We start from the raw sequence: 20,052 nt of genomic DNA, 5'->3' as shown, positions 1-20,052 counted from the left end.
ATCTAATATAAATTTTTCAAGGACTACTAAACCTGAGCATTAGCAATCTAAATTGAGGATCCTTAACTAGAGGTTTCTATACATAAAAATATAACGGAAAAACTCACGTAGAAAAATTATTTAATGGTATAATTTTCGCCCGTGTGTCACAGGCATCTTCAGTACAATTAGGCACAAAAATTAAACATTAACTGACAATTCCAAAAAGCGCCACCTAAGTAGCTGGTGTAAGATAACTAAAAAGGTCAATAACTTTCCTAACAAAAAAAAAAAAAAAAAAAAAAAAAAAAAAAAAAAAAAATTAATACAATAAAAAGTTAGGAAAGATTAGCTGATTTGTAAAGTACTATCTCCCATAAAGGGGATAGACGTAAGCCGTCGGATCTGTTTAAGTTAGGAGAATGAAGTAGAGTTTCACATGCTTCTTTATAAAGGCGTTCCATGAGAAACTGACTTTTGTGAAGAACTCTTGTCTTTTTCCAATGAACTCTGTGTCTAGTAAAGATGGCATGTTCTGCAAGTCCAGACTTTTCAGGTTTAAAGTATTCAATATAAGATTGGTGTTCTTCTAGCCGAATGGAGGCAGATCTTCCCGTTTGTCCGAAATAACATAATCCACAAGAGCACGGAATCTGGTAGACACCTGGATGATTGAGATGTGGAAGCTTGTCCTTTGGAGAAGCGAGAAAGGTGGAGATTTTTCTAAACGATCGAAAGGCAACAAAAATATTCAGTGGTTTTAAAATTTTTGCTATACGTTCACTGATGCCTTGTATATAAGGGATGGTAATGCGTGTTATTTCCTCTGTGTTTGAAGAGGGAGACATATTAAATCTACTCAAAGTTCTTTTAATGAAGCAATTCTTATAGCCATTAGATAGAAAGGAAGAAGTTATATATCGTATTTCTTTCTGTAAAAGATCGTCTGTAAAACAAAAGGAGTGGGCCCGATGAACCAGTGTTTTAATAGTTCCTGCCTTTTGACTGGGATGGTGATGAGATTCCGCATGGATATAATGGCCTGTATGAGTCTTCTTTCTATAAACTGAGAAATGTAGGTTACCATCTGGTTGGCGAAGAATTAGAAGATCTAAAAAGGCTAACTGCTTATTTGATTCTACTTCTAGGGTAAACTTGATCCTAGGATGAAATGCGTTTAACTTATTGAGAAATTGTTGAAGTTCATCAGAAGAGCCATTCCATACAGCAAAAATGTCATCGACATATCTGAACCAATGAGTAGGTCAGGGAGAAATATTGTCAAAGATACGTTGTTCAAAATGTTCCATAAAGAAATTGGAGATAGCAGGAGAGAGAGGATTACCCATTGCTGTTCCTTCAATTTGTTGATATAACTTATTTTTAAAAGAAAAATAACCAGAATTTATTACAAAATCAAATAAGTTTACAATGTCTGAAGGAAATTCCTGTTGTAGTAATTCAATACTTTCCGAAAGAGGCACATTTGTAAATAAAGAAACAACATCTAAACTGATCATGATATCAGAAACGTCCAAATGAAGATCTGAAATTTTATTTTTAAAATCCAAAGTATTTTTTATATAAGTATCAGTTCTTCTAGTTGAAGAGGAGAGTAAATTAGATAAAAATTTTGAGATTTTGTAAGTTGGGCAACCTATACAATCTACGACTGGTCTTAACGGAATGCCTTTTAAATTTCTTTTAAAGGCTGTCAGGATCAGATCTTCACTTTACAACAAAGAGTCGAGAAAGCATGGGAATATAACAAAGATCTGTATTTAAGTTTTGTCGATCTGGAAAAGGCATATGACAAGGTGCCAAGAGAGAAGCTATTCAATACGCTTCGGTTATATGGTGTCAATGGGGCATTATATCAACCATTACTTAGTCTTTATTTGAGTTGTAAGTCAGCAGTTAGAATTGAAGGAAGTACAGGAAGATGGTTTAATGTTAAATCTGGTGTGAGACAAGGATGTACATTATCCCCTCTGTTATTCATTATATGTATTGATCACATTATGAAGGAAAGTGGTATTAAACATGATATCAAAATTGGAGATGTTAATGTCAGCTCTTTGCTTTATGCGGATGATGTTATACTTCTAAATAAATCTGCTACAAGTCCGCAAGATTCTCTGACTAAACTGAATAGCTGTTGTAATAGATATAGTATGAAAGTTAGCAATAAAAAGACAAAGACAATGAAAATAGGCAGAATCATTGAAAATGTCAACTGTGTTGTGAATGGAGAACCTGTGGAACAAGTAAAACATTTCAGCTATTTAGGCATGATTTTTACTGATGATGGTAAATTAAATATAGAAATAGACAACAGAATCAGCAAAGCTGGTATGGTGGGAAGTCAATTGAATAAATTCATATGGAATAAGAGAGAAATCAGTCGGAACACTAAATTACAAGACAGTGTTCAAACCAGTTTTAACTTATGGATCTGAGAGCTGGGTAAGAAGTAAAACACTTGACCAAAGACTAGAGACCACAGATATGAGAGTCCTGAGAAAGATTATAGGCATGAAGAGATGGCATCAATGGCAATATCATATTAAAAACGAGGATATTAGGAAAGAGCTTGACATTGTCAGCATCCAGGAATGCGTTAGCAGAGCTAATCTTAGGTGGTATGGTCACTTAAACAGAATGGGCGAGGAAAGATTAGCAAAACAAGTGTTCTCTGCCAAGTTGGCAGCAAAATGACCCAGAGGAAGACCAAGATATAGGTGGATTGATACGGTACAAAATGCTTTAGACGATAGAAATATAAGATCTGATAATGTTGGAGTCTTGACAAGTAGCAGACTGATTTGGAGAAAAATTGTAGATAGGAAATTAATAATGATGTAATTTTTTTCATGTAGTACTATCATATCCTGTACACCCCTTGAGGGTACATGGCAGGAATTTGATGATGATGATGTATTACTGAGAGTTTTTTTCTTGTTTTGCATGATTTTTGATTATTATTATTATTATTATTGTTTTTTGGTGCGGAGGAAAATTTTATTAGTAAAGAGTATGGGCATGCAATAGGATGTGAAAGACTTGCAAACATACTACCCACACAGAGGAAATCCAGTCTCCTGACCATGCATGGCACTGAGTTCCCTCCTTGAACACCGCCATACTCAGACTTCCTCCAGGCATGATTTGGGGCAGAGTAAATGACAGAAGGATTATTCACTAGCTGACTGAGAAACCTCCTGACTCACTACTGTCAAGTTAAGTCCCATATAATATCTATTAGCTAGCTTATGGAATTTCCCCTGCATCTATCCCATAAAATCGTTTAAGTAACTTAAAATGTTTCTATCATATCCCCTCTTTTTCTGCTATCAACCCAACTTCTGCAATTCACACACCTTCAATCTCTTCTCATAGGGCACATTCCACAGGCCACTCACCATCTTGGTCACTCCCCCTCTGAATCCACTCCACTGCTTCCACATCCCTAAGAAACTCAGACTTGAGCACAATAATCCAGATGTGGGCATACCAAGGCCTTATAAAGAGGAATAATAAGTAACTTATTATTCCTTATCTCTACTTGTTTTCTTCACTAACCAAGTAATCTTATTTGCTACCTTAACAACTTTAGCAATAGGTATCATCTTCATCATCATCAAAACCATCCCTAAATATCTAGCTTCATCTATTTCCTGGAGTACTGTGCCATCAACGTGATAAATGGCCTGTAATCTATTTATCCCAAAATGCATAACTTTACGTTTCCCTACATTAAACTGACACCCATTAACTTTTGCCCATACTGACAGCCTATTTAAATCGTCCTCACATAAACAGCCCATTTAAATGCAAACTCTCCACATCTTCATTAACTATTACTCGACCTAATTTCGCATCACCAGCAAACAACTGAATATTTCCTTTCAATTATTTCCTATATTATTTATGTACAAATTAAACAACAATGGTCCCAGTACTGAACCTTGTGGCACACCACTAGTCACCTGTTTTCACCTTGATTCTGCCCCTCCATATACCACTTTTTGATATTTGTCCAGCAGTCACCATGTTATCCACTTAACCAGTGTCATATCCATCCCCATTTGTTCTAATTTGCGTAACAGTGTTCAATGTGGTATTCTGTAAAATGCCTCTGCAAGATCCAGCAAAATCATCGTGTAGCCATTTCCTTTATCCAACTCAGCTGTTAATCTACTATAAAAAGTTACTACGGCATGACTGACCTTTCACGTGGTTTACTACCATACCTTGTATGGTAGTAAACCACGTCTGTTCCCACGTTAGTGCCTATCACATAGGTTAAAGCAGTAACCTCACTATGAAGATATATGCCCACAAAGTGATCACTGAGAAACTTAACTATTTTATCTGCTCCCATCTTCTTGTGACTGCCATCACTCATTAAGGTTAATCTTCCATGGTCATTCTTCCTCTTACTTGACACATAATGAAGAACTCTTTGGGATTTTCATTGGCCTGCTCAACTAAACTCTTCTTATAATCTGATTATGCCTTCCTGGCCATGCTGGTCATATTTCTCTTTATATACCCTCCACAGCATTCACTTCTTCAGCTTGTGCTTAATGATATTACTCATCCATCTAACTTCTACCTGATTAACCCTCCTTACACTAGGTATAGAATTTAATACTACTTCCTCTGACACTTAACTATATCCCATGTACTACTAACAACCTTACCCCGCAGTACCTCACTATGAAGATATATGCCCACAAAGTGATCACTGAGAAACTTAACTATTTTATCTGCTCCCATCTTCTTGTGACTGCCATCACTCATTAAGGTTAATCTTCCATGGTCATTCTTCCTCTTACTTGACACATAATGAAGAACTCTTTGGGATTTTCATTGGCCTGCTCAACTAAACTCTTCTTATAATCTGATTATGCCTTCCTGGCCATGCTGGTCATATTTCTCTTTATATACCCTCCACAGCATTCACTTCTTCAGCTTGTGCTTAATGATATTACTCATCCATCTAACTTCTACCTGATTAACCCTCCTTACACTAGGTATAGAATTTAATACTACTTCCTCTGACACTTAACTATATCCCATGTACTACTAACAACCTTACCCCACAGTATTTTATGGCATGGTAGAGATTTAAGCTTCTTCCTAAGCATGTTATAATCACCTGCCTTGTAGTTCCACAAATATTTCTTCTAGATAGAATATTCCTCATGTTTTACAATTTCCTAATTCAAAACTGCATGGTCACTTTCACCAATTGGAGGTAATGTTGTCACCTTGGTTATGAAAAGCTCTTCTGATCCTATGACAGGTCCAATACTCTCATATTCCTAGTCCCCCTCCATCACATGCTATCTTAAGTAATTATCTCTTAGCTAGTGTATAAATTCTATTTCCTTCCTGCCATGCGATCTTTCTTCCTTCCAGTTTCCATCTCCATAGTTGAAGTCCCTATAATAATCACTCGATCTGTACTCATTGTACTAATTTGGCGATGCATGTATTCTGAATCATCTGTAGAACTCAATGGCCTATAGCAACAACCAACTGTATATTTTGTCTTACTGGTCTTAATCTCCTGCCCGTCTCCTATTCTTTTTAGTTGCAATTCATCTGCTATCATCAGCAGTACTCCTCCCCACATCTTATCTTCTCTATCTTCCCTGAAAATACTAAACCCTTCACATTCAGTGCCTGTAACTGCATCATCTGCTGTTAGCCAAGTCTCACTAATGCCTATAACTTTTGGCAAGGTTGCATTAATCAATGCCAAAACCTCTTCCCTCTTGTTCCTGATACTTCTGGCATTAGTATATAGAAACAGCAACATCCCTTTATTCCCTCGCTCACTTTTACTTTCTGAATTGACTATCCCATTCAATATATTTGCTTGAGATACCAGATTCCTCACTTGGTCATTCTCACTTGCTTCATGGGTGCCTTCACACAAACTCACTTGCTTCCACCCTAAATGCCTAAGTCTCCCTGAATTTGCATGTCAGCATGCTTGGTGAACAAAGCTCTCTCCAGACACCTAACACCAAAACCATCCACATTGTACAAATCCTTCTTTCCATCAAACAGAGACCACAGATCTACAAATTCTACATCATTCCTTTTGCATGATCTACATACAGACTCACTGGCTATCAATGTCCTCCTCCTCAGTTTGCCTCTATCATAGTGTGGTAGGAGACTTATAATCTTCACCTTCTCGCTTTTCAGTTTTGCCTCTTCTAACAACTCCTTTACATCCTCCCTCATAGAATACTTCTCACCTCTCAAATCACTGGTACTAACTAAGACAATCATTTCCTTTGACTTACCTTTTTGCATCCGGATGCATGGCTAATTCGTGAATTTTTGGTCGCAGAAAACACGATTTTCGTACTTTCATTAAGTGCTCTCCTGATTATTGCGTCTCCATACATAATTTTCTCCTTAACTTGTTTTTCTTGTTTATTTGGTCAGTCTTTATTATTCTGTCATATCACCTGCTTCTTTCATTTTTCAGCCTAGCTTTCAGCCTTTCAACTCTTGCCGCTTCTGAAGTTTTTCAATTTCATGCTTTTTCCTGGGAGGGGGGTGCTTAAGGGTAAAAGCTGTATAACTGAGAGGGGGACCTCCACATAGCCTTTAAAGGAATGCGGAGAACCGACCAGGGCTTCTGACTTAATGTCCAATCTTCATCTTCTCGTGGTGCACCCTGTTGGGTATCTACCTGGATACTGAACAAACGAGGATTGGGCTGGCAATTTTTTTAAACCAAAATACAAAATGATGGTACAACATGACAAAATTTCATGCCAGGTGGGGCGTCGCCTGGTTAAACAAGGCCACCGTTGTTTTCGCCAGGAAATCAGGATGAACAGCGAAAAGTCGGTTACTGGAACAAATCTGAAAACACACCCCAACTCAACATCACCAGAGTTAAAGATCGATACAATCAACATAAGAAGCCTGAATGGCAAAGAAATGGAGCTAGCGGAGGAATTAGATAAGTACCAGATCGACATAATAGGGGTGACTGAAAGAAAAAAGATCTCACCAAAAACTGGTGAGATCTTTCTGAGCAATAAATACAAAATGTTATATTCAGGCAATGACAATCAAGGAAAAGAAGGGGTAGACATAGTATTCAACACAAAATACAAGGCTCATCTTCTTGAATGGCAGGCAGTGTCAAGTAGAGTGATTTGGGCAAATATCAGAATGGGGAACTAGACAATGAGACTTATTTGTGCCTATGGTCCCACAGAAGGTTCTACTATGGAAGAAGTGGAGGAATTTTTTGATGCTTTAGAGAAAGCATCTGACACAATGAAAAAGGAAAAATTGGTCCTTGTTGGGGATCTAAATAGCAGAGTAGGAAATGATTATGAGACATACAAAAATATTTTGGAAATATTTGGAGAAAAGAGCAAAGCTAATAATAATGGCAAATATTTGTTGGATTTCTGCTCAGGACATGGACTGGTTATTACTAACACCATGTTCCAACATAAAAATGTGCACAAATTTACATGGAGAGAAGAGGCAAGGAATAAGAAAGTCTCATTGACTATGTTATTGTTGATAGTGATGTTTTCTCCCTGGTGCAGGACACCAGAGTGTACAAGGGTTTGAAATTGGAAGTGATCACTATTTAATCTTGAGCAGGATAAAATTGAATTTCATATTGAAAAGAATAACATGTAAGAAAGTTTTAAAGCAAATAAAAGTTGAGCAGCTTTCAGATGTGAACTGTAGACTAAAATACACAAAGATTATTGAAGAAAAAATGAAAGAGTTTGAGAACACGAACCAAACCTTGGAGATTCAGTGGCAAGCCTTGAAGAAAATCTTGATTGATTCAGCTAGAGAGGCATGTGGTGAAGTTGTCAGCAAGGATAGAAAAATTAGAACTCCATAGTGGACACAGGAAGTTAAAGAGGCAGTGAAGGAAAAGAAGAAAGCATATCAAAAGTTAAATTTCCTGGTAAATAAGTCAGCTTGTGCTCTTAGAGAATACGGAGACAAATGTAAGAAAGCTAAACAGTGTGTAAAACTAGCTAAACAAAAGTCTTGGTATTTATTTTCTATGTTCTTGCCAAAAAAATTTTGGCAAGAACATAGAAAATAAATACCAAGAAAGTGGCAAAATGTTCTGGAGGTTGTTGAAGAAGCTTAGGAATGGAGGAAAGAGTGCTGTAAAAGAGTCAGAGATGATAAAGGTGACATGAAAACTGGAGAAAAAGATATCCTTGAAGTATGGAATAATTACTTTGAAAATTTGTTAAATGAAACAAGCAGTGATGACAGCACAGTGATAAAAAACACTGACCATGCATGCAGTCAGGAATACATATCCATACTTGAAGTAGAAAAAGCCATCAAAGGCTTGAAATGTGGAAAGGCAGCAGGAGTAGATGATATTCGACCAGAAATGCTGAAGTATGGTGGTATAAAAGTCTTACAGTGGCTGCACTGCATAGTTCAGAAAGCCTTCACAGAGCGACAAATTCCCGATGATTGGAGTAGAGCTCTCATAGTACCCATATATAAAAAGGGAAATAAAACTGAATGTGAGAATTACAGAGGTATATCCCTGCTGAGTGTTCCTGGTAAGATATATGCAAGTATACTTGAAAAATGGTTGAGAAGAATTGTGGAAGAAAAGCCTGGTGAAGAACAAGCTGGATCCAGGTCAAATAGAGGCTGTCATGATCAGATCTTCACTTTACGACAAATAGTGGAGAAATCATGGGAATATAACAAAGATCTGTATTTAAGTTTTGTCGATTTGGAAAAGACAGATGACAAGGTGCCAAGAGAGAAGCTATTCAATACGCTACAGTTATATGGTGTCAATGGAGCATTATATCAACCAATACTTAGTCTTTATTTGAGTTGTAAGTTAGCAGTTAGAATTGAAAGAAGTACAGGAAGATGGTTTAATGTTAAATCTGGTGTGAGACAAGGATGTACATTATCCCCCTGTTATTCATTATCTATATGGATCACATTATGTGAGGAAAGTGGTATTAAACCAGATATGAAAATTGGAGATGTTAATGTCAGCTCTTTGCTTTATGAGGATGATGTTATACTTCTAAATAAATCTGCTACAAGTCTGCAAGATTCCCTGACTAAATTGAATAACTGTTGTAATAGATATGGTATGAAGGTCAGCAATAACAAGGAAAAGAAAATGAAAATAAGCAGAAGCATTGAAAATGTCAACTGTGTTATGAATGGAGAACCGGTGGAACAAGTAAAACATTTCAGCTACTTAGGCACGATTTTTAGTGAAGATGGTAAATCAAATATGGAAATAGACAACAGAATCAACAAAGCTGGTATGGTAGGAAGTCAAATGAATAAATTCATATGGAATAAAAGAGAAATTAGTCGGAACACTAAATTAGCTGTATACAAGACAGTGTTCAAACCAGTTTTAACTTATGGATCTGAGAGCTGGGTCAGAAGTAAAACACTTGACCAAAGACTAGAGACTGCAGATATGAGAGTCCTGAGAGAGATTAAAGGCATGAACAGATGGCATCAATGGCAATATCATATTAAAAACGAGGATATTAGGAAAGAACTTGACAATGTCGGCATCCAGGAATGCGTTAGCAGAGCTAATCTCAGGTGGTGTGGTCACTTAAACAGAATGGGCAAAGAAAGATTAGCAAAACAAGTGTTCTCTGCCAGGTTGGCAGCAAAATGACCCAGAGGAAGACCAAGATATAGATGGATTGATACGGTACAAAGTGCCGTAGATGATAGAAATATAAGATCTGGTAATGTTGGAGTCTTGACAAGTAACAGACTGATTTGGAGGAAAATTGTAGATAGTAAGTTAGTAATGATGTAAATTTTTCATGTAGTACTATCATATCCTGTACACCCCTTGAGTGTATAAGGCAGGAATTTGATGATGCTTTGTCCTATGAATGATAACATTTAAATGCGCTATTTCTTTATTGATATCTAATTTCATTCTCCTTTATTTCCACAGCTGCACGTGCGACATTATTTGACAGACAGTAACAGACACTCACTTTTAAAACACTTAAGATATATTCTTTCTCTAGTTTCAATTACCTTCCAGATTATCTTTAATTTTCTTGATGCATGACTTTGTCTTTGCCACCATTGTTCATTGCGTTGGTGCCATGCTGATAATATCATAATAAACACAATAAAAATGTTATAAATATACTAATACTCTAAAAGCACAAAAATACTCTTATTTTCTGATGAAAAAACATAACAATACAGATAAAAATAGCTAATTTCACACAAGCACTAAATGACATGACCATTATCTCCCATAAAGGATATAAACATAAACTGGCTTTTGTGAAGAAATTGTGTGTGGGAATGTGAAAGTTTATTCTCATAATATTTTTTCTGATACATTAGGCAAATAAATGCCCTTTGGTTGAAGAGTTGTAGGTTCAAATCCTGTCCAGAAACAGAAGAAACTTTACCAGGGCTTTTTATCCACTCCCCCAACTTTCTGCCATCCATAGTACTGATGTATTATAAGGTTGAACAACCTATAATGGTTATAAAAAAATTGCTTGAAGGTACTATTTCTAATTTTTTTTGTTCCACATTTCTACACACACACTTGATAAAAATATTTGCCATTGGGAAAATATTTTTATCAAGTGTGTGTCCCCCCCCCCCAAAAAAAAACACCCTGAAATCAACACATGGAAATGTAAAGAAAACACTCTGTGAGTTGAGATTCACAGTGTTTTAAATTTGGATTAACTAAAATAATCCAAAACAGTAATATAATATGCATTGCTTGAAATTAAAAAAAACTTCCACTTCAATAGATTAAATGTCCTATAGATAAATTAAAAAAAAAAAAAGCATTGCATTTAAAGATACCAAGAAATTATATACTTCGTTTAATCCTTTATCCAAGTATATGCAAACAAACTTTGCACCTGAAATATAATCAGGCCAGGGTAAAAAAAAAAAAAAAAAAAAAAACAGTTTTAAAATTTCAATAAAAAATTAACAAAAGAGTTACTTAACAAAAGCACCATAAAGTTAACAAAACTTGAGAAAAAAAAGTAGCACTTAAATAAATAACACCCATACATTAATATATCAGTTATATTTATGTTACAAGCAAAATCAAATTCAGTTAACTTTATTCTTTTTTGAAAAAGTAATGTTTGAAGACTTAGTACATACTATAATTTCTGATTTTAGTTGCTGCATTTTAATTGACTGTGGAGTTCTTCTTTGCACACTTGAGCTGACTTCCTGTAAATTTTGAAAATCTTTTTCTTTTCCATATATTTGTTGCTGAAAATTTAGTTTTGATGATGAAGATGATATCACTGTTGCAGTATCAACAGAAAATGTAGGACACTTCAATGTTTTTTTTCTAGATTTTATTTGTTGCAGTAATGCATCTTTTTCTGTCATCCATTCCATTTCTTTCTCTCTTAAATTTTTTCGAAGTTCTAGAAATTCCTTAGTATTTAACTGAAGTAAATCCTCTGTCTGTTTCAGTCTAAAAATAAATGTATACAATATAAAATAAACAAATGACACTTATTATTCAAACTTATTATTATTAACAAAATTCAAGAAATAAACCAATTTACTTAATACTACAATGTATTTCAACATTTTGATGATATCAGCAACATATCAGTTGTTTATATATGTCGTTGACAGCTCTATTAAACAGGGTGTGAGGGATGAAATGCCATTATTAAATAAACTTATTCAATAGAATAATACATTTAAATATGTAATATGTCAATAATCAATTAGTTTCATCTTCATAAAATGCACAATAGACCAGATGCATGGGATCTCCACTTATACCAATAGGTTTGTTGGGGGGGGGGATGACGATGATGCTGCTGCTGTTAGGAATTACAGCTGAAACAACTGGTTACGAGGCCAGTGTATTATGTATGTGAATTGTGTGTATTCTTCTGGACGGTTTGCTTGTTTGTAAGATGAAAACCCTGGGCTTGAAATAGGAAAAACCATGCTACCGCCATACGAGACTGGCTAACTTACCTTCAGGTGAAAATATGGTAGGAATGAAATCCTAGGATATTTGGGAGTCTTTTGGTGGTAAGTGATTTTCATCACCTGGCATGAGAGCACAACTCTGCTTATTAGATGCCTGAAGTGGTACCATTATCTTATTAGTTAAGCAATACATTCTTAATATAAGCAATATTTATTTAGTTAAATAAGTGGAAAAATGAAAAAAATAAATAAAAGAAAAGAAATGGCTATTAAATTATTTAAACCCAGCCATGCTTAGTGAAAACTTGACATGCCAGTCCCAAGCCTGGATAAATGGGGAAGGTTGAGTGCAGGGATAGCAACCCAGTCTCAGAAAAAAATTTTTGCTATGCAACTGAAACCTTCCAAAATGTGATACTGGATGAAGCAAAAAACAGAGTCCAGTGGAAAATGGTGGTGGAAGACCTATGCTCCCAGGTGGAGTGAAGAGGATTAAGTAAGTAATTAAATTATTTAAGGAATTTACAACATACACTGGAATATTAATTAAAAGAAACTTTAATAAACTGTTGAGCTGTTCTCAAGATGCAAGCTTCCCAAATTTGGGGCAATCTCATGCACCCAAATTTGTTGAGGTTTGGAAAGTTTTTTTTTTTTAGAGCTCAGGCTGATTCCATGAACAATCTTTCATATTTAAATTTGCTGCAGTGTATTAACGTGGCTTTTTTCCTATGTATTCTGTGGTGGGTATCCAGAGCATAGTTGGGCTGAAGTTCTCACCTCTGAAAAGTTAACCAAAATCTTAAAAAAATATGACCTGACGTATTGTTACAAACCATATAAGAAACTGGCATCCCTTATCCACTCCACCAAAGACCAACCACTTCCCCTAGACCTACCTTGGGTATACCAGGTCCCTTGCAGCTGTAAACTGTCTTACTTTGGCCAAACAGGCAGGACAGCAAATGTCAGGATTTTGGAACACAAAGACTACATCCGGTTTCATCAATACAGCCACTCTGGGCTTGCAGACCATTGCTCTGGATACTCGCCAGAGAATACGTTGGTTCGAAACCTCAACAAATTTGGGTGCACGAGAACCCAAATTTGGGAAGCTTGCATCTTGAGAACTTCAGCCCAACAACAGTAGTTTTCTTTCTTCTGCCTCATTTGCTTTTTGTAGTGCCTGCATGCACGCGTCATAGTTGTATGTTCCCATGAAGATGACATTGTGAACAGTGCCGAAATATAGGAGGTATTTATTAAAGTTTCTTTTAATTAATATTTCAGTATATGTTGTAAATTCCTTAAATAATTTAATAGTCATGTGTTACCAATGTATAAGCCTATCTACAAGAAAAAGAAAAACTGTGAAGATCTTGCCTGTAATTGGATTGTTAGCTTCCTTTATGGTGGTTCACTGCATGATGTGGTGGATAGCATTCCTCTTCAAATTTCTTTATCAATGCTGCAGGTATTCAAGGTTCTGCATCCTTGGCCATACTCTTCCTTCTATACATCAATGATCCTCTCTAACCTCCACTCCCCCATTTCTTCTTTATTTGAGAAATTTTGTAGTACTCAAACAATTCAAACTTGAATATCTTATTATTATTATTATTGTTCCGGGAAACTCCAAGGAGTCGACAGACTCATCGAGGGAGGCCCTAACATCATGTCAAGAACAACTATTCAACATTCACACAGTATCTATCATACCTTGCCTTGAACTCATTCACGGTCGTAGCACCCACAACAGACTGGAAGCTTATTCCACTCATTTACCACTCTCCAAGTAAAGAACCTAGCTCTAACACCTTTGTCAACCACGCTCTTGCCCAGCTTCCATGCATGGCCCCTAGTCCTCCCACCACCAGTCATATTATCAAAAATATCTTCTGGATCGATCTTATAAAAACCCTTCAGTAATTTGAATGTCTCAATCATATCACCCCTCCTTCGCCTATCAACCAATTTCTGCAACCCACAAATCTTCAACCTATTTTCATAAGGTTCATTCCACAGACCTGCTATCATCTTGGTCACTCGTCTCTGGACCCTCTCCACTCCTCCCCATCACAAAGAAACCCTGGTGCCCATAGCTGGGCACAGAAGTCCAGATGGGGTCTTATCAAGGCTCGATACAGAGGAACAACAACTTGTTCGTCTCTGCATGTTAAAGTATTTTTCAGAAGCCAAGTGATTTGGTGAGCTGTTTTAGTCACTTTTGCAATGTGCCCCCCTAAACTTCAACCCCCTATCCACCAACACTCCCAAATCCCTGGCCTCATCAATCTCCTGGAGTATGATTCCACCAATGCGATATACTGCTGCTATTCTTTTCACCCCAAAGTGCATAACCTTACACTTTGCCACATTAAATTGACATCCATTTTTCCTAGCCCAGTCCATAAACAATGTCTTAAACAGTGATCACCTTACTATTCTCATGTAGGAAGACAATCTGGTGAATTTCAATGTTATCAAAACACAGTTCTGTCTCATTACTCAGGTGAAAGATTTTACCTTACCCCTTTTTTACTTTTGACAATGTTCTGATCTCCAAGATTAGTTTTTTCGTGGCTTGAACATATCACATCCAAAGCCTCCTCAGCTGCAGAAAAAACTTTTTTTGGAGGGGGGGGGGTTTGAAACACTACTTCTCTCTTTTCAACTCCTTTTTATAAATCCTAAATACATCTGACCTTAGAATATTGTTCACACATTTGAAATGGTGAATCCAAAACCTTCCTAAGAATTCTTGGAGATTGTCTTCCTATTCACAGGTATTCTGTTTCTGCATTAAGACGATTTTATAGGCACTTTCATGAGCATTACCAAATTGGCCACTACCATTCCTCTAATTATGTTCATGTTCTTACATAATTCTTACATCCACTTGCAAACATCCATACACAGTTCAATTTCAAACACATCAAATTAACTTTTCATCTTTTTCCTTCAATGAGTGAATACAATTCCAAGCTTTTCATGAAACATGTCCATGGATTCTTTTTTTAATTCTTATCAATGCTTGAGTACTTCAAGGTGACATATCCTCAGCCACATTCTTCCTCCTATACATTAATGACATCTCTCTAACTTCAAATCCTATCTATAGTTTTGCTAGAACTACTTATTAATACATGGCATGGTTGTGCTATAAGTTTCATGACAGTCTTGAGTTGATATTAAAAAATTATTTTAATAAGAAATCAAATGGTTGTGTGATATTTCTCTCAGAAAAACTGAATAGAAATCTGAAAACATAGAATTAAATCCACTTGATATGAGAATTTAAGATAGTTTATAAACATAAATTAGAAAATTATGTAAAAAAAAAATGCAAATTATATAAACTAAAATAATGAACTAACACTCATGAATATAACTGAAACAAAAGTTATAACCTTAGAAAAGGAATAAGAAAAGAAAAGGAATTGGACCATGTTCGAGGTTATATTGTAGTGTGTAGTGTTCGTGCAAGCTCCTGATAAGTATTATTTTCAGTTATTGTTGATAAAATTACTTAATATCGCGTAGTTTTGTTTGCCTTGCGTATGTTAGTGCGTCTGTTTGTGTGTTTTTGGTGTGTTATAACTTATAATTTGATAAAACACGTTGCAAATAAGTATGGCACCTGTACAAAGGAAAATGGCGGCCAGTAATGATGGTTCGTCATCTTTATCAAAGAATGGTAGTATAAAAGAAATGAGTCAGTGTACTAGCTGTGAAATGTAAGGTTTGCAGAGTGCGGTCGGAGTGTGGTTAGAAGATAATAAAGGATTGAATGTGTGTAGAAAGTGTAGGGAGAATGAGGAATTGAAATGTATTTCGGATCGTGAGTGTGATATTTTTGTCAAACTTCAGAATGAAGAAAATAGGGATATGACAAGAAACGGCAAGGTTGTATATGAGAATTGTGAGAGTGTGAATATAGAAAGTGTGAATGATAGTATTAATGATTTCTCAGAGAATAAAAAAGATGAGATAGATGCATTGAGTGAGATCACGTTGTTGAATGGTGCGATAGAAAGGGCAAAACAGCAGCTAGAGTGCATGAACAAAAGTCGACTGAATGAACCAACCAATAATAAAAGGTATGACAGGAAAAACAGACGTATCAATGTGAACATGAACAAAATGAAGGATAGAGAGCTGTATGGAGACTCTTTAGTACGAGGTGTGTTAGTAGAGGATTTGACAAAATTGTACCAACCTGGTGCGACCATAAAGGATGTAACTGAGTCTATTAGAGAGCAAAAGGAAAGAGTGAAAGAAATGATTGTTGTGGCAGGTACGAATGATTTGAAAGGAGATAAAATGGAAATGATAGAAGACCTGAATGAATTGTTTGAGGTAGCAAAAGAAAAGAGTGAGAGAGTTAGAATGATTAGTCTTTTGCCACGGTATGACAGTGAAATGTTTAAAAGGAGGGCGATAATTGTGAATGACTTTATGCATGGGTTATGTATGACGAGTGGTGTGGAATTTGTGGACATGTGGAGTGAGTTTGATGGGCAAAAGGATCAGTATAAGATGGATGGCTTGCATTTGAATGGTTACGGTGTAAGAAGAATTGAGAAAGTGTTGCTGAATGTAGTGGATGTGCCAATTCACTAGATTTGTTAAGGGGGGGGGGGAGTAGTTATACAGTCCTTAGGGAGGCAGTTGAATGTAAGAATGAATATAATATGCCAGAGCAAATAAGGACAACAAATCAGAGTGGGATAGTTAATATAAGGCATCAAGGTAGGGTTGGGGCTAATGGGGGTCTTAAATTCATGTACACTAATACTAGGAGTATTAGGAACAAGAAGGAAGAGTTTTTGGTCATGGTTGGCACTTCCAGACCACAGGTTATTGGTATTAGTGAGACATGGCTGACTGTAGATGATATAGCCAGTGGGATTGAACGTGATGGGTATAGTGTGTTCAGGAATGACAGAGAGAATAAAATGGGGGGGGGAGGAGTATTGTTGATGATAGCTGATGAGCTACAGCCAAGGAGAATAGAAGTTGAATTGCAGGATAGAGAAAAGAGCACATTTGAGGCCATTTGGTGTGAGATTGTGGTTAGCAGAACTAAATATACAATTGGGTGCTGCTATAGACCAGGTGATGGAAAAGATGGTGGTGACAGTATGCACAAGCAAATAGAAGAAATGAGTGGAAGGAGGGTGATTATTATGGGAGATTTCAACTATGGTCGCATTGATTGGAGTCAGGAGAGGACACACAGGAGAAAGGAATTGGATTTTATGCAGTTATTAAGGGATAACTATCTGCGACAGCATGTAATGGAAAATACTAGGGGTCAGAGAGTGCTTGACCTAGTAATTACATCTGTGGATTTGGCTGTAACAAATATGACCACATTGCCATCAATCGGTGAGAGTGATCATAGGGTCTTGACTTGGGAGGTGGCTAAAGGTGTAGAATTATCGGGCTGGAAAGTATGACAAGCTTAGGAGTTTGATTGGTTCAGTGCCATGGCATGTACAACTGCAAGGACTAGAAGTTGATAGTGCATGGGAGGTAGTTAAGAAGTGCTTGCATGAAGTAATGGCTGACTGTATACCTAGAGTCCGAATAATAAATCAAGTAGGGGTTAAATGATGAATAACACCATTAAGCTTGAGCTGCAAAAAAAGAAACAACTATGGAAGGAATTTAAAGAGAAAGGTGACCGGCAGGCACATGAACGGTATAAAGCGCAGGCCAGAAGGGTGCATTATCAACTAGGTCATTGATAATGCTCCATTCAAGGATACGGTAGTGAAGCATTTCTAGGCTAGCCACTAAATACCACCGACTCTTACTACAGCAAACATTCTTATACAAACTTGTGAAAAGCTCAGCTTAAGCTCCATGAGCACAATGAAGTTATAAATAAAATTCACTTTAACAACCTATTCCCATGGTCGCTATAGCAAGCATCTACTGTGGCATACATAAGAGTAAACACGATAATGGAAAAGAGTCTTTCTGTCAGCCTTGTGTTCATTGGCATTACAAAGTTACCAAACAGGATGACATGTATGATTTCTACTTCTCCTTTTCATGGTCTAATTACTGTTTTGACTCTCCTGATCCAAACAGCCATCTCTTTCATTACCTGGAAGTTTACCAATTAATTAGTGATTATCAGTATAGCTTCAGCTACTCTTGAAAGCAGATCTTCTAGATATTCTTGCCTACATTTGGACACAAGCCATGAAAAGATCTGGAGAGACTCACATGAACATGCTTATGAAGTTACTATCTTATGGCCTGCTTTCTTTTACAAATTGGTCATGAGTTTCCTTCCTGGTTGTTCTCTGCCATTGTGATGGATGGTTTCATCTCTTCAGATTTTCCCACTAATGCTATAGTGTCTCAGCCTGATTGGCTGAGTGGTTAGCATATCCGCTCTCCAGCCAAAAGGCTGCAGGTTCAAATCCTGCTGTGGGCATGATGTTTGCGATTGTCTGCGAAAATACTAGTAGATGGGCAGCAGATGACATTGGTGTAGTTCCGGTTGGTTGTAGTTGGTGGATTGAGTGGTGGAAACAGAGTTGTAGAGTAGGTGCCCTCCCTTGATGAGTCTTTGGACTTCCTGAAGGTGTCACGTAATAATAAATTCAAATCCTATCCAGAGGTTTGCCAATGACAATATGCTCCATTTCTCTTGTAATGATCATGGATTCAACTTCAGGATATTCTATAACAAGTGAAATGACCACTGATCTCCTTGCTGTTCTTCAGTGGAATGAAAACTTAGTAAACTTCAATACTACCAAACGCAGTCCTGTCTTATTTCTCGCAAAAGAAATCTTACTTCATTTCCATTTAGCTATGATAATACTCAGATTTCTAGTCAAGATCAGATTTTTTTTCTTGGTCTGACTTACATCTGTAGCCTTTCTTGGCACAAGCACCACATCCATAGCCACCAAGGGTTTCATAAATTTTCATGTCCAACTCCTCCATTCAAGACATATCATTCACCTATAAACTCTTAATGCCATATAAATCCTCAATTTATCCAACCTTAGAATACTGTTCTCACATTTGGTGTGGTGTACCAACATTTCCAAAAAGATTTCCAGAAATCTTTCTGGAAATGTTTGATGCTAATCAGAAGAGAATAATCTATTCCACCCTATGGACATAATGTACTTTTCTGACATGTCAAATTTGGATGTCAAGTATCACTGAAATTAAAATACCACTGATATACTATTGAAGTTTGAGATGGCTGATATATTTCATCTATCATGGTCAGCTGAGTGGTTAAATGATGATTCCCCTCTCTCTTACACACAGATGTTTTATTTTTGCCTCATGTCTTTTACGTGCGTATATTTATGGACAACGCTTCACAGAACTGGCCACTATCACTCCTCTCTAAGCATGTGTTATTTTTTTGTCTCCTCTTTTGAGAAGAAATATTTATATGCTTGAAAATACTGGTTATAGACTACTGTTTATTGGTTAGAAGAGTGATAATGTAAATAGTTGCTGGTGCTAATAGGCATATAGTATAGACTAAATTTAAGTTAATAATTATTTTTCCATTAGATATCAAAAAGATCCATCTCAGAGATTATATGCATATTTGGCATATCCTCCAAACTGTTGCAAGATATGGAAGAGCATGTTCATGACATGTTTCAATGAGAATATCTCCTATGTGACGTTCTTTAACCAATTTTGGAGAAATGCCATCCTTCTTAACCCACCTGGATAAAGAAAGATGGCATTATCTCTATTGGATGTGGCCTGCTGAATGAATTATGAGCCACTAGCACCTTGCACCTTGTCTACCACTATAGGCAAGCTGGCTAGGTAACTGATCCTGTTCATGGCATTTAAAGTATTTATCTTGCCAAAGAAATACATGCACACCACTAGGATTCCTTCACTATTTTTCCACATAATCCATGGATTGTAGTGAAACAAATATGGTGGTAGGACATTAATATAGTTGTGGTGGTTATCTGGAAAACAGTAAAGTGAAATACACACAAAAGAAGTAAAAAGACAAAAATTAGGTAAAAAAGATAAACGGGAAAGGATCAGTACTAT

The 20,052-nt window shown here is 36.5% G+C and overlaps 1 protein-coding gene across 1 annotated transcript in view; it reads right to left on the bottom strand.

Annotated features, from left to right (window-relative positions):
* LOC150106607 (coiled-coil domain-containing protein 77-like) overlaps window positions 1–20,052 on the bottom strand; it is a 183,495-nt gene that overhangs the window by 42,555 nt on the left and 120,888 nt on the right. Inside the window, exon 7 of the mRNA XM_090393440.1 lies at window positions 11,182–11,506. Within this exon, the coding sequence (XP_090249566.1) occupies window positions 11,182–11,506 (325 nt within the window). The remainder of the gene's footprint in view (window positions 1–11,181; window positions 11,507–20,052) is intronic.

This window comes from Typopeltis vanoorti, chromosome 5 (genome assembly GCF_054136105.1).
Source record: "Typopeltis vanoorti isolate ZY-2024b chromosome 5, IOZ_Tvanoo_1.0, whole genome shotgun sequence".
Taxonomy (NCBI): domain Eukaryota; kingdom Metazoa; phylum Arthropoda; class Arachnida; order Uropygi; family Thelyphonidae; genus Typopeltis; species Typopeltis vanoorti.
The sequence above is the reverse complement of the archived record's forward strand: the minus strand, read 5'-3'. Positions and strand labels throughout refer to the sequence as shown.